This window comes from Dysidea avara, chromosome 12 (assembly GCF_963678975.1).
Source record: "Dysidea avara chromosome 12, odDysAvar1.4, whole genome shotgun sequence".
NCBI classification, from domain to species: domain Eukaryota; kingdom Metazoa; phylum Porifera; class Demospongiae; order Dictyoceratida; family Dysideidae; genus Dysidea; species Dysidea avara.
Genome location: NC_089283.1, coordinates 17,511,564 through 17,527,927, shown reverse-complemented (window position 1 = coordinate 17,527,927; position 16,364 = coordinate 17,511,564). Strand labels below are relative to the sequence as shown.

Here is a 16,364-nt window from a genome sequence, read left to right as displayed (position 1 = left end):
GGAAAGTTTAGGAATTTTAAGTAGAGATTCCTTCCATACCAGACATGATATAACTCTTCAGGATGTGCCATATTTCCTCAATATTAGATGAATTGTAAAGTGGATTAAGGTCACAATTTAGTAAGTATTTGTTTAATCCATGATAGTCACCTCTGTTAAAGTTAAAAACTTCCTTGATGGTTGAGGATGCACACAGGAAGTTTAAAACTAGTCGTGAATGTTATTAAGTAATGGTGCACTGTCAGTTGGGTCACATGTTCAGCCAGTTCAGGTCTGTTTAGTTTGTTAGTATAAAGTCAAGTATATATATTATGTTGCCACAAGTATGAGTTGATGATTACACTAGACGAAGATGAAGTCACAAAATTTATTTGAAACTGATGAGTCACTGGTGAGAGTTGGCCAGTCGATGTCTGGTAAGTTCAGTCAAAATCATTGCCAAATTTGATCACAGAAAGCTAAATTTGCAAAATTTTCCTGTGAAACCCCCTAGATAAAGCATGTTCCTCATGTTGAGTGTGCTTCTCACAAGATACTAGTTGTAGCTAGCTACCAACCAGTTGCCACATTTTAGCCCCCACTATACAGGTAGATGCCCCACACGGCACACCTTGGAAATTCTAGATCTGTCGCTGTGTTCGGTACTTTTTCGGTATCTCTAGTGCTGGGGGTGCCGGCAAGTCCCGTAAAACAGTAGTGTGACATTTTCCGGGATTGTCTCTTCCCGTCCCATTCCGGAAAGTAGGTATTCCCCGGTTTCCGTTGCGAGAAATGTAGCCTTATAAATGGAGGGAGTATCGTAGATAACGATAATTTATTGTTATTGTCTTACGACTGATTGGATCTGAAGGAGGTCTTGCAATGTAAGTTCTAAGTGATGGCCGTACCGTCTACATTGTTTGCATGTGGTAGCTAGCTAGCTAGTACAGTATACGTTGCATCGAATCTTGTGACGAGGGTTAGCGGCACTATAGCTGCCAAGTGATGCGCGAGCATAGCGTATAAAGTGATAAAATAACTCGCTGAAAGAAGGCTTCCATGCAGGCTTCCCGCGGGCTATCATTTCTATGAATCAGTGCTAGGACATGTGAGTGAGCCGGAAGGCTTATAATCTGAATACAGTGAGTCAGAAACATGTACGCGTATTAAACCATAACGTTCAGTAACGTTCTGCGCGCATGCAAGATTGACTGATGAAGTTGTGGGCCTTAATCACACAGGGCGGGACCCCAATGCCGCGCGGACCACTTTTTCAGCCACGAATTTGCAAAATGATCGAGGCTATACTCTAATAGCGCAGTCACCAAAATATACTCTAATAGAACAGTCATTATGATACTCTAATAGAGCATTCGGTATACAATATCAACTTTCCAGTGAACCATCTGCATAGTATTGCACAATATGCTAATTAATAATGCATGTCAATTATTAGCAACTACAATCAAAATTGCTTTTGTATCTCAAAGAACTAAACTCACTTTGTATCATGAAAGTAAAATTAGCTACTAGCTATATAAAGGCCATCATTATTAAATTCCTAGCTTGTTTCCCGTCACTGCCCGCATCAATTTTTTGATAGCCACACCAAATTTTAATTATTTGATTACAGATCACACGAGCGCACTATTTCATAATAGAAAGAGGCAGAAAGTGACCAAGTTTTAAGGTAAATGCATTAACTGTGCATATAACATAGCAGAAGCCCACCAGAAGGGTGGAAGTCTCTCCAATCTTGTTCAACAGGATGCATGAGTGGCAGCTTCAAGATCGAGGTACTCTAATAGAGCAGTCAGAGACTGAAATAACAAGAGTCAAGTGTATAATTAATAATCAATAATCACCTCCCGCCTGCATCAGTTTTTGTTCCATTGGGTGACGGGAAACAAGCAATATAATAATGATGGCCTAAAACTGAATTAATTGGTATACAGTAGCACAAAATTACCTGGATATATTCTTGGTGTTGACAAAAAGCAGAAAGACACTGATATGACAGAAGACACCTACAAACCGATAACAAAACTTGAAATATCAATAAACTTAAGTCACTTATAAATACATGCATTCTTTAAACATCACTTAATGTAGAAATATACTGTAATACCACGCATACAGTAAAGTATTACATGGAATCCAACTGTCATGCAGTTTGGTTTCAATTGTGTAATATAGCAAATACTCACTTCAGAGAAATGAGATTTACCACTGTGCTGATATTATTGGTGATAGCAACCTGTTCTGATGCTGTGCCGGCACACATTAAGGATGCAGCACACATTAAGGATGGACCCATGTGTGTCAAAATTGATGAGTGTTCATGTCATTTAACAGGAGTGGAAAAACCTGGAGTAATTGATTTACATAGCCTGGTTAGTGGTGAACCCTTCCCAACCTTTACAATTGAGGAAAAATCTGAAAAAACTAACAAAACCTACACATATACTTATAATCCTTGTGTAGCTTTTATCCAAAACTTTTGTCCAAGAACTAGTATTTGTCAAGAAGGTTCATTATCATCAGAATCATATGACCTAGGAAATCCTGATACTGTTCAGTTTGTTTATGAAAACAATTCTGTCTTTGCTTTGTACAAGTCTAAATACAAAGATGACCTTGGTTACAACAGATCTTCTGAAATAGAACTGGTATGTGATGAAACTGAAGAGAAAGGAAAATTTGAATACGTTGGAGAGCCCACTGAACGACACTACAAGTTTAAACTTTACACTCGATGTGCTTGTCCTGGGAAATGTACCTCTTCACAGACTGAATGTAAAGCTATTGATTTGTGTAGTTGTGAAATGTCAGATGGAACTGGTACAATTAACCTTCATTCTCTTGATAATGGAACAAATCCACTTAAAGATGAAGTAAGTCCAATGAATAACTTTTTATACAATCCTTGTTCATCCATCACAAATCCTGACTGTAAGGATAACTCATTGTGTGAAGATGTGGGAACAATCCGTCTTCCTTTGGGTGAAACATATTCCGCAAAATTTATGCAGAATAATACTCAAATTAGCATACAATATACTGTACCAAATGTAGTTACGTCAACTGTTAACTTGATTTGTGATCACAACCAGAGAAATAGACCATTCTTTAAAGCAGTTGGTGATGGATACACATACAATCTCTACAGTGTGTGTGCCTGTCCTAATGGTTGTGGTGCTCCACCATCAAATGGAACATGTGACCAAACTGACGCTTGTACCTGTAAGAGCACTAGTGATGGTGCAGTGATCAACCTTCATGATCTAGACAATCCATATACACCGTTGACTGCAGAAGACAATGAAGGTTACTTTTACTACTACAATCCTTGTAGTGGAGTAAGACTACAATTCACTTCAGGAAAATGCAATGGAGTAGCTGCCTGTCAATATGATCCCTACCATGACGTGTACTATGACATTGGAAATATTGGCCCCGAAATACATTACAATGCTACCTCAAAGTCTTTTACATTTCATTATACTGGAGGTCAAGGAAATCGTTCTTTTGATGTGAGGATGATATGTGATCCTAATGTTGCCAGTACAATACTTTTGCCAGATGATGATATACCTAAAGGTGTTACTATGTATCCTCTTAAGCTAATTTCCAAGTATGCATGTCCACAGTGAACATTTGAACTTTTGTCCATGTTTGTAACTGGATACATGGCTACACCAAAGTTTGTTTAGTTGCTTGTAATGTACTTATAATTTAGTTTCATAACTGCATGTATGTTTATGCATGGTATTGTAATAATACTGTACTAAAAGTTAGTCTACCTATGCAGCTAATGCTGATACATGTTGCATGAACTCATTGCAACTACAATGGAAGTTTTGTATACAGTTTATCTATACTTCACTCCATATTTTGTGTCACATGACTTTCACTGAATAATAAAATAAAACCTATTTTAACAAGTTTGGCCACACAAGTCATGTTGTGGTTCGGTGAAGTCATATTATGATCACAAAGGTACTTTTCCCACATGCTCCATCATGTGTGCCAGCACTGCAAAAACCTGGGCATGTGGGCACATCAAGACTCAAGGTAGCAGGCCCACAACCAAGACTACTGAAGGGGAGCTCTACTTTGACATGGTAGGTAATTATGCATGGGGGTCTGGGAGCTGTACCCTCAGACTCTGTGAAGCTAGCATCTGCAAGTTTCTCAACTCCCTGCTGCAGCAGCAACCAGTCGTGACTGTATGGTGTTATGTACCAAGTGTATTTTCTAGTGTCTGAATGTAGTGAAAGAGCAGGAAAATAAGCTCCCACATGCGTCATAATTATGTATGTTATCACGTGACACAGGGTATATAAGGGTAGAACAGTGGAACCTCTCTTAACAAACTCCCTAAGTTAAGGACACAATAGAAAAAGCCTCCATAATAAGGACAAAAATTTGCCCCCTCCCCCCCCCCCCCATGTCTGGTCAATTCATTTTTATCTCTGAAAGAGGAAAACCTCTATATTACAGCAAAATATGACCAAAAATTCTGGGTCACAAAATGTCCATAATAGAGAGGTTCCACAGTATGGCGTGTTTTAATTCAATCTAAGCCACATGTACAATTTTAGTAGGTTGGCTCCCTCCCTCCATTAGTTTCCTTAATAGATTGTGCAGATAGATGGAGATTGGACGATTAATTGAACTGTTTTTGTTGTATTTTTTGTCACATATTATGCACACAAGAAGGTGGAGCTTTTGGGTTTTTCCCTGGTGGTAAAAAGAAGCCACCAGGGTTTTTCCTAGAGCAGTACTGGGCTGGGTTGCTCTGAATTTTTCTGTTACTCTTATTATTATTTCTGCTAGCCCCTACCCTGTTTTTTCTCGTCCATGGTTGTAGTTTATTAGGCATTGTTTCTGTATGCAGTGTAAGTTATGTTTTGTGGATGTTTTAATATTTTGTGGATAATGAAAATAGCCAACCTCCTGTGGTGGCACAACCCAGTTAGTGGATGGGAATAGCATGCGAGGGTGTAAGGGTATGTATGTTGTGGGAGGTAGTACGACTTGCTTTTTACTATACCAATTCTTGCATAATTATGCTACAGTTATTTTCTTTGAGTACCTTGTTGCATACAGCTCATCACCTTGTATTAATGTATTAATTGTGTTTATTCAGGCCTATATACAGCTACACCCTTATGAGTATCATGTCTAGTGTAAAAATGCATATAAATTAAATACAGTGTAGCTCCTCAAAAAGGGTGTGCTTGGACACCTAGGTCACCTGGACGTTTGTCCATGTTCCCCTTTGTATTATATACATGTAGACACCCGAAATCAGGAATAAAGAATGGTCCCCAAGTGTCCAGAATAGAGTGTGCACAGTTTCACAACTATTATGAGCACTGAGGATAGTCTGAGGTCAAATAAATACTAGTATCTACTATCTACACTGTGTGTGCCTGTACAGGATAAAAGTTTCACCAAGGTATTTTTGACATTGCATGCCATGCTCTTTCAGCATGATGCATTTACCACAGCCTACCTGAAGTCTAACAAGTCCTATAATATTATGCAGTCTAACACACTTTTTGCATACATGTAAATGGCCTCAATGCATGGAAATCCGTAAACAAATACTGTTTACCTGGCAATCGGCAGTGGTGTATTTATCAGTATATAATTGACTGAAATATATATATATATATATAAAATGTAACATATATACACATAATACTTGTATGGGTGTGGGAAAGCAGCTGGTAAATTGCACTATGCACAACCAGACTGCTTAACTTATGCTGATCAGATTTTACTGGCCAAAAATGTTGCCCAAAAACCAGCTCACAATACCATCCTGGTGCCTTGGTAGTATTGGGTAGGTATAACCAAGCCCAAAAGTGCCTTCAGCACCACCCTAAATGCTTCTAATAATAGACTGTTATATACAAAATTAAAAAGAAAATTCAATGGCATTTTCTAGTTATGTACTGCCTGCCTGCCTGCCTGCCTGCCTGATGCTGTCAGACAAGCATAACTCAATAATGGCTAAGGCTACGGACTTACGTACTTTCCCACCCCCTTTCAGAAACTTTTCATAGTATTACTTGCACACTTATTAAACATAGCTAGGCATCTTAATAAGGCCACTTATTGTTAATTTATGTTTTGGATCAAAAAGTTAGCCTAAACCAATGTGGGCTAGCTAACTACACAAGTTTATTTGCTATATACAAGTATGAAGTATCCTGTGCATTTTACAAATGAGTTGTTTTTGTTTACAGCAGGGGTGGATATAAAGGAGGGGGATAGAAAAAGAAGGACTTTGTTCTTAAATCAATGGGAGTTGTCAAAATTAATTATAGTTGTGGGTTTAAATTAAAGCTGTGAAAGCAAAGCACTGTAATACAACAGTCAATTTCAGGGTGCACTCTTGTGCTTTGTAAAACCAGTAATCCTTGCACTTTGCTTTCATATACATTTATCTAACAACAGCAACAGAAAAAGCAACAAGCAATGACTGCTTACTAGTTTGTGTGCTTGCTGCTTGTTATGCTCTATACTGAAAGTGCTGCTGCTGTTGTTGCTTGCTTGCTGCTACCCACTACTTCTGACTGCTGCTACTTACTTGTGATTGCTGCTACTGTTGCTGCTTGCTAGCAGCAGCAAGTAAGCAACAGCTGAAGAACCTAGTGGTATGCAGCAGACTATGATTCAGCAAGCATCATTTTAATGTTAGACTTACAATGTTGTATTTTATGGATTTCATAGGCACTAAAATGGTATGTTTGTGCATCTAATACTTTTGCATGGGACTGAAGTGCTACCAGTATATGTAGGTAATGTGTAATTTCAAGTGTGGTCTCATAAAGAGTTTCTGCAGCTTCAAAGTTTACAATGTGTTATGGAAAAAAAAGTGAGGTAAACACAACTTAGTTCACTAGATCCCATCAGTTGAAGTGAGCGATTAATTACCTCTTTTATCAAGAACATTGGCAGCTTCACAGATCCAGAATCACAAGCAAGTGCAATAAGCCTAAGCAAATGAATAGACTGACAGGATGAGGAAAATGTCTAATCCGTTTGTGCATGAACCAGTTTAAGTTGTGTCACACGAAGACCCTGATGTGTACTTTTTCAATTTTCATCCCTTTACAACTGTTGTTTTATAAAGCAGATATATATATATATATATATATATATAGTGTATTCCAGTTCCTGTTGTGTGATAGGGTTTATACAAAAAGTTTGGCCCAGGGGTACACATGATCATACTGGTAACCAAAATTTAAATAAAAAAGTATCTTTGTGATCACATAATGACTTGAGCCACAGACATGAGTTGAGCCACAGGCATGACTTGCAGCTATATACTTTAAGCACATTAAATTAAGCTTGTTGTTGTAACATTCAGTCAAGTCATGTGACACAGACAATGCAGTGAAAACTGAAAGTATTCAGATCAATCTGTTCCATTCTACCATAGTGGTCATACAAAACTTTAATTGCCATTTTTGTAAACATTTGCAATGGTTAGCTATATTATAACATTTGCTATGTAAGTAGCTACAATAACCAACATTGTAATATATTTATGCAGTTTGAAGTAAATTACTAGCAAAAGTGGTCACTCAACATACTTTGATATACGTACATAATAGCAACATCCAGATAGTGAACAGCAGTTCAAATGTTTGTTCGCTGTGGACATGCATACTTGGAAATTAGCTTAAGAGGATACATAGTAACACCTTTAGGTATATCATCATCTGGCAAAAGTATTGTACTAGCAACATCAGGATCACATATCATCCTTACTTCAAAAGAACGATTTTCTTGACCTCCAGTGTAATGAAATGTAAAAGACTTTGAGGTAGCATTGTAATGTATTTCGGGGCCAATATTTCCAATATCATAATACACACCATGGTAGGGATCATACTGACAGGCAGCTACTCCATTACATTTTCCTGAAGTGTTCTGTAGTTTTATTCCACTACAAGGATTGTAGTAGTAAAAGTAACCTTCATTGTCTTCTGCAGTCAGTGGTGCATATGGGTTGTCTAGATCATGAAGGTTGATCACTGCACCATCACTAGTGCTCTTACAGGTACATGAGTCAGTTTGGTCACATGTTCCATTTGATGGTGGACCACTGCAACCATTAGGACAGGCACACACACTGTAGAGATCATATGCTTTTCCCCCACCAATTGCTCTAAAGAATGGCTTATTTCTTTGGTTCTCATCACAAAACAAGTTCACAGTTGCAGTATTATTATTTGGTCCAGTATATTGTATGCTAAGTTGATTGTTATTCTGTACAAATTTTGCAGAATTTGCCATACCTAAACCCACAAGAGAATCTCCTTGTTCTTCACACAATGAGTTACCCTTACAGTCAGGTATTGTGATGGGTGAACAAGGATTGTATAGAAACGTGTTGGTTGGACTTGCTTTATCTCTCAGTGGATTTGTTGCATTATCAAGGGAATGAAGGTTAATTGTACCAGTTCCATCTGACATTTCACAACTACACAAATCCTTGGCTTTACATTCAGTTTGTGAAGATGTACATTTTCCAGGACAAGCACATCGAGTATAGAGCTTGAACTTGTAGTGCCGTTCAATGGGCTCTCCAACATACTCAAATTTTCCAGTCTTTTCAGCTTCATCACATACCAGTTCTATTTCAGACGATCTATTGTAACCAAGGTCATCGTTGTATTTTGACTTGTAGAATGCAAAGACAGAATTGTTTTGGTAAATAAATTTAACAGTGTCAGGATTTCCCAAGTCGTATGCTTCCACTAACATCGGATTCTCTTGACATATACTAGTTGTTGGACAGAAGTTGTAGTCATAGGTAGAACACGGATTATAAGAGTACGTGTAGGATATATTAGTGTGCTCAGATTCTGCCACAATGATAAAGGCTGGTTTAGGTTCACCACTAACCAGGCTATGTAAATCAATCACTCCAGGTTGTTCAACTCCAGTCAAGTGACATGAACATTCGTCAGTTTTTATACACACAGGTTCATCCTTAACATGTGGCACAGCATCAAAACATGTTGCTGTCACAAAAATATCAGTACAGAGACTAATCTCATTTCTCAGAGTATTGTGTCTGCTATGTAATTGATATAATATGCCAAAATCAATTGACAACTGTATAGCATATGACTTACACGTCATTAAGTACTATACTGTATGTAATGCACTTTGTCAAGCAATGTTTAAGGATAGACATTTTAATCTAATTACTTGTATTACCGTATCCGAGTCAATTAATACAGGTTTTCTGTCATTCAAGTCAGTAACTTAGGACTAAATGTTTCCTTAACTTCTAGTAATACCAAGCGTACAGTGTATACTTGTATGATACACTTCAGTAAGTTTGTTTTTGAAAACTGGACATCCTAATTTTTATTAACTATGTACTTTAAATTGTGTTAGGACCCAATTAAAATGCTTGGTCCAAACAATTACTGTCAACATTTTAATAAAATTATCATGCATACTGTAACCAACTTATCAAATCTGGTTTTTTGTTATTTGATTTGCAATCTATATTATTCCAGATATAGTACCAAGAGTAAATAATGAACTCTTGATAGTACTTATATGTAGCTATAAAGTGATTCTGTATGTGACATCAATGAACCAATTATTATCAGTGTTGTACTGTCAATCAACAAACAAGTTGCAATAAATTTATGATATAGCTTTGTCTTTGTGAAATAAATCAATTTATCATCATTTAGATGTTTGTATGCGAAAGTTCCAGTAAGCTGCTCTGGTTTGGTGCTTTGCTGTCTGTTACATTGTTACATGTACATAATATAATTATTTGGAAATGGCAAGAACCACTTAAGGTTTTTAAAACAAGTAGAAAAATATACCATGAAATATCTATGTTTTTGTTGAAATACGAAAGGTGAAATTGCCCCCATGAAATGTACCATGTATGGGACATGAAACGCCTATGAATTTCAGAACTTCATGGTATTTTCATGGCACTGCAGAGATTTCATGGGTGTGGTACCCATTAAGAATTTTCATGTGTATTTCATATGCTGTCTCTATATAATACACAGTGAATATAGTGGCTATAGCCTGTATACATTTTTCAAAACTACCTGTAACAGTATTTTATAATAACAAACTGGTGGCTACAGTCTGCTGGGGCATATCCAAGACAGCCAGGGCTTCCAATAGTGCTATATGGTAATTCACAGATTTGGAAGTCTAAGAGATGCAGCCCCCAGTTGTTGACAGGTTAAAATACACAGATTGTGAGATTTGTGGATGATAAAAAAGAATTATCTACCAAGAGATACCTAGTCTGGAGGTTTTTATAGTATACGTTCAGATTTGCATTGCAGACCTGTGTTATTTTCAAAAAACGCTTAACTCCTTTAACCTTTGAATTTTATTTAGTTTTATTAAGCGTTAAAGTATCTGAATGTATTAGCTAATGAGTGATTTCTGCTCCAAATACAACTTAAACTAGGAAGAAAGCTCAGATGTGTGAATTTTGTGATCTAAAGGATGGCTTATAGTAACAGATTGTAATAACAGATGTGACAAAACCTGCAGCAGATCATTAAAGGAGCCTGAATTGACGGTTGTTGACATAACACAGAGCAAACAAAGCCATACCTCACAAGTTGTAGTTGTATGGCACTTTTGTAACAAGGGAGGTGTAGAGCTATAGCTACAACATACGTATGTGCAGATTAAGATTGTTCTATAGATGGTGTTCACAATCATTCATGTTTCAGCTACACCTTGCTTAAATCCATGTTCTATTCATTTTTGTTTTGTCACATTGCAATACAGTTTGATAGGTCCACTTCAACTTAATAGCTGTTTCATTGGGGAAAATCTCTTGAGTATTATAGGGTCACAGTAGGTCAGTATGTGAATAAAATGTAAACAGAAATTAGTACAACGGGAGTGCAGAAATTAAAAGTAGGTATCTCAATGAAGTTATATTATAGATCATTTCCAGCCATATAGATACATACGTAGCTACTGTATACTTGCATAGTACATAGTCAAATGGATTGGAAGGGCTATGAGGCTTCTGTGTTTTTATAGTGATATTATAGCTAGATATTTATAAGGATTAATTTTTATTCACAACAGTGTGGTTCAGTCAAGCCTATAAAAGAGCTGACATTTCTTATATAACAATATCAAGAGTTCATAATACAAAAAAAAGGAGAGTGTCCAACTTCCAATATAGCCTGTATAAAGTCACTGTGTCAATTCTGTCATGTTCACCTTTGATCAACACTTCCATTGGTGATATACAGAACTGTTGATTAGTGCTTATTGGTGTTAGCCTTTAATCTGTGAACAGGCTAGAGGTGTTACTTGGCACAGTGTGTTTGCTGACTGCATTCCAGTTGGACACTCTCTCCTTTTTTTGTATTATGAACTCTTGACAATATGGTAAGTTATGGGACATTCATCACACTGTAAGTTGAACATTAGGCTATTACATGTTTCTTTAATGTTGACGAGCTCTAGATGCTGGAATTGCGTAGATATTTAGACAGTGTGGTAGAGATAAATATATCTGTTGAGAGTGATGATAATTTGACACTGAAAGCACGAAGAATCTCAGGACTCTTGGCTATCTATATATATAGCTATAAGTATGATCAATTGGTAATAATACTACGTATATTTGTGGTCTGTGCTCTTCAGCTATATTCTGCAGTCATTACACTTCTGGATGATTACCTACAGTACACTCAATCCAGTTAGAACGGGGCACTTGATAAAGAGAGAAATCATGTGCTACATGTTTCCAATGGCCTGACTGATGTATAGTTTTTATACTTCAAAACATATATATACAGCAGACATAGTCAAAGCCAGTCTAGCAATAATGCAAACTCTGCCAAGTTCATCGGTTCCAACTTGATTTCCTGTTTCCCATCCACCACCTACAGTCAAGTCGAAGATTCCTATTACCGATGTGATAACACTGCTGACACGTAAGCTGACACTGTTGGCTTTTACTGAGCCTGTACAGTATGCAAGAATAACCAGGAAATAATTGAAGAACACGAATATTTAGATCTGACAGTAACCATGCAGATGCAGGCAGTGGACAGGAAACATAATTTATTTGGAGTGGCCTAAAATTGCTTTTTGGTAGTAAGCAACTGCAGTATAGATTAGAAGCTTGAAAGCTCTTGTCTGCAGCATTTGTGGTTATGAGACCCACGCAAAATGTTGAAATACAATTAAATTGCCAGGTGATATTGTAAGAAGACCAATACTTTCCTGGTTCATCACATACTGTAGCAGTGTGATTTGACAGCAGTGTTCTCTTCACTGCTGTACTTAGTGTACTATGTGCCTTAAATTTACTTTTCCATATGTCTGTAGGACTGGAATGATGGACTGGAATAGAATGGTGGAATGGAACGGTACTTAGGTAATTTCAATTAGTCGTCATCTCCTTATAAAGACCGTTTTAATTAATGTTTAAAGTGCTGCTATCTTGTTGTTTTAGAGTGTATCCCCATAGGATGTAAAGTCAGAGTGATATATGATTTGTAATACAGCAATATTGCATGCAAATACAAACATGACATGTTCATGAAGCTAGATCTAAGGACTAAAGGAGCCAAGAAATGAATGTCAATACCGGCAACTAACTATAAGTTATAAAAATTTGGTCCTTTATCTTTGACTCGCTGCATTCCTAATTAATTCCCTGTAACTTTAATTGGCTAGTGTTTTGGCCACCTTTTTTCTCCTCTTAGTACAATGACTATTGGAAAAGGTACTAATTTACTAGCCAATTAGTGAATTATGCAGTCAGACTGCACGAGTCAATGATAAACGATCAATGTTACACAGATTATTGTAAATTATAGTTAGTTGCCAGTATTAACATTCATTTTTTGGCCTCACCAGATATTAGCTCCTAGTTTTAGTTGTCAGTTACTTTTAGTTTTGTGAACACATCTTTTTTGTACAGCCAAGCTGTTTTTGTATGGGTGTATTATTGTATCATAAATCAGATATCACCCTGGCTTTTCTAGGCATAACATATGGGTGCACAATTCATTGATAAGACTGTCCTATAGTGGTACACTCAAAAATAACAACTTAGACATTAACGTTAAATGGTCTTTATAAAGAGGCAGTCTTTGTTAGAAGGTGGTCTTTGTAAAGAGGTGAGCACTATGTGAAATTACCTAATTGCCATTCCATTCCACCATTCCATTCAAGTCCATTCCATTCAAGTCCATTCCAGTCCATTCTACCATTCCATTCCATTGAATCCAGATGCCCTGAAATACTGGCTACCACTTTACAATGAAATGTACCACCCTCTAGGCTCTATAAATGGTGATTAAATGGCTCAACAACCTAATAAAACATTTTATCTTGATAGTTCAAATTTCCCATGATACCCTAGGAGTTGTCATTTTACATCAGGGGAGGTAGGTCATGACATCACAATGATTGCGTGACGTATGTGTCCTGTACATTTTGCCATAGAGTTTCGTTGTAAGGTATAGCGCTATATTTATTGTCAGAAATAGTAAGTCACTAGTATAGAAATCGTTTTAAGTACCTAGCCCCACCTAACCCCAGCAAAACTATGGTGATTTTTGCAATAGGGAATTATTTAGAATAAATACTAACTTTATTTTCGGGTACCTGTATTATTGTTCGCTGTATTCTTAATCGCTAGTAGTAAATTCAATCAACTTCGGCATCTACAATTATGCAAGAAGCCGGTACATTAAGTTTTGCAGCATGTAATTATCAATGGACTCAATTCACTTACGTAAGATCGTACGCGTTATGACATCATGACCTACCCCCCTGATTTTACATTAACATACATAGCCAGAATGCACAAGTTTCCAACCCACAATCAAAATTTTCAGGCATGTATATGGCTTGGGTGATTGATCACCAGCACAGCTGGCTGGCCTGCTACTGAAATGTGCATATTAGCTGCAACTTTGAGCGTTCCTGTTATGTATGTCCTCATTTCTCGAGCACGGGTATAGAAAGTGTGAATTACTAGGATCAGAATTGGAAAGAAAATGAGTAAACATGAAAGATTTTAGCTGACTTTTGATGGGGGTTGATTGGCTGATTTAGATTGATGATCGGTAAGACATTCTATATAGGCGAGAAATGCTTTTGAAATATCAATGTCTAGTAGCATTGTTCAAAGATAGTGTGTTTATTTTCTGAGCTTTGCCAAAATGTGTGGTTCCTGAGAAAAAGGTTATGTAATTGTTGACATTAGTACTGACAGTTGGATTCTTTAAGGATTTGATGAGGAATAGTATATCAGAAGTCTCATAATGATACATAAAAGAGAAGAATTTGAGTTTGATTAATCATTGTCAATAGTCACTGGTAAAATAATTCAGGTTATTTTTAGCTGCACAATATTGAATTCTCTTAAGACAGTAATGTGATAAGGCTGCCAAATGGAGAACAGCATGTTAAAACAGATTGTACTAGTAATACTGTAAGTAGAGTTTGTTTTTGATTTTGAATGGGTGAGATGATTTAAAAATATGACGGATGAGTTCTAAGGCTCAGTACACTTTGGTTGAGATGTGAGTATAATGATTTCTCCATGAAAGATAGCTAGAAATGATGATTTCAAGGTCACGGTGACTATCTAGCTTGGGGATTTCATCCCAGTCCAAAGTCAATTATTACTGCCTGACCAGGGGCGGATCCAGAGTTTGGAAAGAAGGGGGGCACCTTGCTGAAAAAATTTGAAGAGCAAAAAAAAAAAAAAAAGGTCACAACAATAATAGCTAGTTATCCTTTACCAAATATACTCTATCACGTATGTTATGTAAAATAAAATCCTTATTTATAGCTTCATAGGTAAGCTACACTGCCTCATGAACAGTGTGACTGCTTTATTAGAGTAATTGACTGCTCTATTAGAGTATCTCGATCTTGTATGCAATTTCTTGAGGGGGGGGGGGGGGGGGCATTTGCCCCAAATGCCCCATCCTGGATCCGCCATTGCTGACATAGGCCATTTGTCAGGCAAATATCATGCCTGGCCGACCACAATGGAACCTGCCTGACAAAATATCAGATCAAAATACAAAGAAGTATCCCAAGGTTGTATAGTTATTTTAGTGAACACAATAATGATTGTACCATTATACATACTAAGGTAAGTAATTCTATTGATGTATTCCCTGAATGCCAAATTGTGTAAAGCAGCAGTGTATCAATGTCAGGTAAAGCTTAAGTTTGCCTGACATTTTCACTGGGGTTTTTAAAAAAATTATAATTGTCTCTGCAGTCAATATAGTAAGTGGTGTTCATTGTGGATCTGAGAGATAAATGTACACACTTTTGGTGGGGCTAAAAGATAAAAGCAAGATGGTAAAAGCCCATCTAAGAAGCTTATTAGCATCTCTGTGTTGGCCTCACACAATCAGAACACAGCGAAGTAAAGACTTTTTATAGGGAAATCCCTGGAAAAATAATAGGACCAGAAACACAGCTTTGAGCTAACCAGTAGTTACTGTGACCAGAATTAACATATATAGACAATAGTAGCACTTAGCAGTGAGGGAAACTGGACTTATATGCTGATGGAGCAGCTAAAAGAAATAGCTGCCAGGATAAGAGTTTAAGTGTACCAATTTACGGTTCAGTTATACTGATAACTCATAAGAGCAGCAGATGAACAACACATGATGACAACAGATATGTACATACACTCAACCTAGCTTTAAGGCATTGGCCCAAAATCATCAGCATGGCAAATTCATTAACAGTATTAGCTATGAAACACTTAGTTTACAGTGTTATACCAAAATAATTGTACAGGAAAATTTGAGGGTGAAAAGACTGGAAAAGAGTCCTCATGTTGTTCTAATGGTGATATATCGTGTTTGATGTCATATCAACAGCACAATGATATGAGCTATAGCAGATAGTTAGGGGTTAATAACATGCACGTGCAAATATAATTCTGCATTGCAAAGTTGGGCACAATGATACTTAGTCATGCATTGATGATTATTTTCACTATAGCTACAGTAGCAAGAGTATTGTATAGAAAGTTTGCAGTCAGTATATGTAGTTAGTGAGCTGGGAGGATTACAAACATATTGGCTATAGGGCAGGTGCAACTAACAAATACACACCTAAAATATGTGGTAACTTCATCTGTAGCAGCAGCAGCAGCAGCAGCAGCAGCAGCAGCAGCAGCAGCAGCAGCAGCAGCAGCAGCAGCAGCAGCAGCAGCAGCAGCAGCAGCAGCAGCAGCAGCAGCAGCAGCAGCAGCAGCAGCAGCAGCAGCAGCAGCAGCAGCAGCAGCAGCAGCAGCAGCAGCAGCAGCAGCAGCAGCAGCAGCAGCAGCAGCAGCA

At 37.3% G+C, this 16,364-nt stretch overlaps 1 protein-coding gene across 3 annotated transcripts; it reads left to right on the top strand.

Annotated features, from left to right (window-relative positions):
• Nucleotides 1–772: 772 nt before the first annotated feature.
• LOC136241386 (cation-independent mannose-6-phosphate receptor-like) lies at nucleotides 773–3,908 on the top strand. 3 transcript variants are annotated; one of them, XM_066032580.1, is made up of 2 exons: nucleotides 773–863; nucleotides 2,192–3,908. In XM_066032580.1, exon 2 carries the CDS (start codon nucleotides 2,196–2,198, stop codon nucleotides 3,630–3,632), a length of 1,437 nt encoding a protein of 478 aa, XP_065888652.1. In that variant the 5' UTR covers nucleotides 773–863; nucleotides 2,192–2,195; the 3' UTR covers nucleotides 3,633–3,908. The 3 variants fall into 3 exon arrangements, with proteins under 3 accessions (XP_065888652.1, XP_065888651.1, XP_065888653.1); XM_066032579.1 differs by having other exon boundaries at nucleotides 802–863; nucleotides 2,176–3,908; XM_066032581.1 differs by having other exon boundaries at nucleotides 828–863; nucleotides 2,233–3,908.
• The last annotated feature ends 12,456 nt before the right edge of the window (nucleotides 3,909–16,364 follow it).

Bases quoted from the DNA above. Each gene is read 5' to 3' on its own strand.
- LOC136241386 (XM_066032580.1), top strand. From the start codon at position 2,196: ATGAGATTTACCACTGTGCTGATATTATTGGTGATAGCAACCTGTTCT.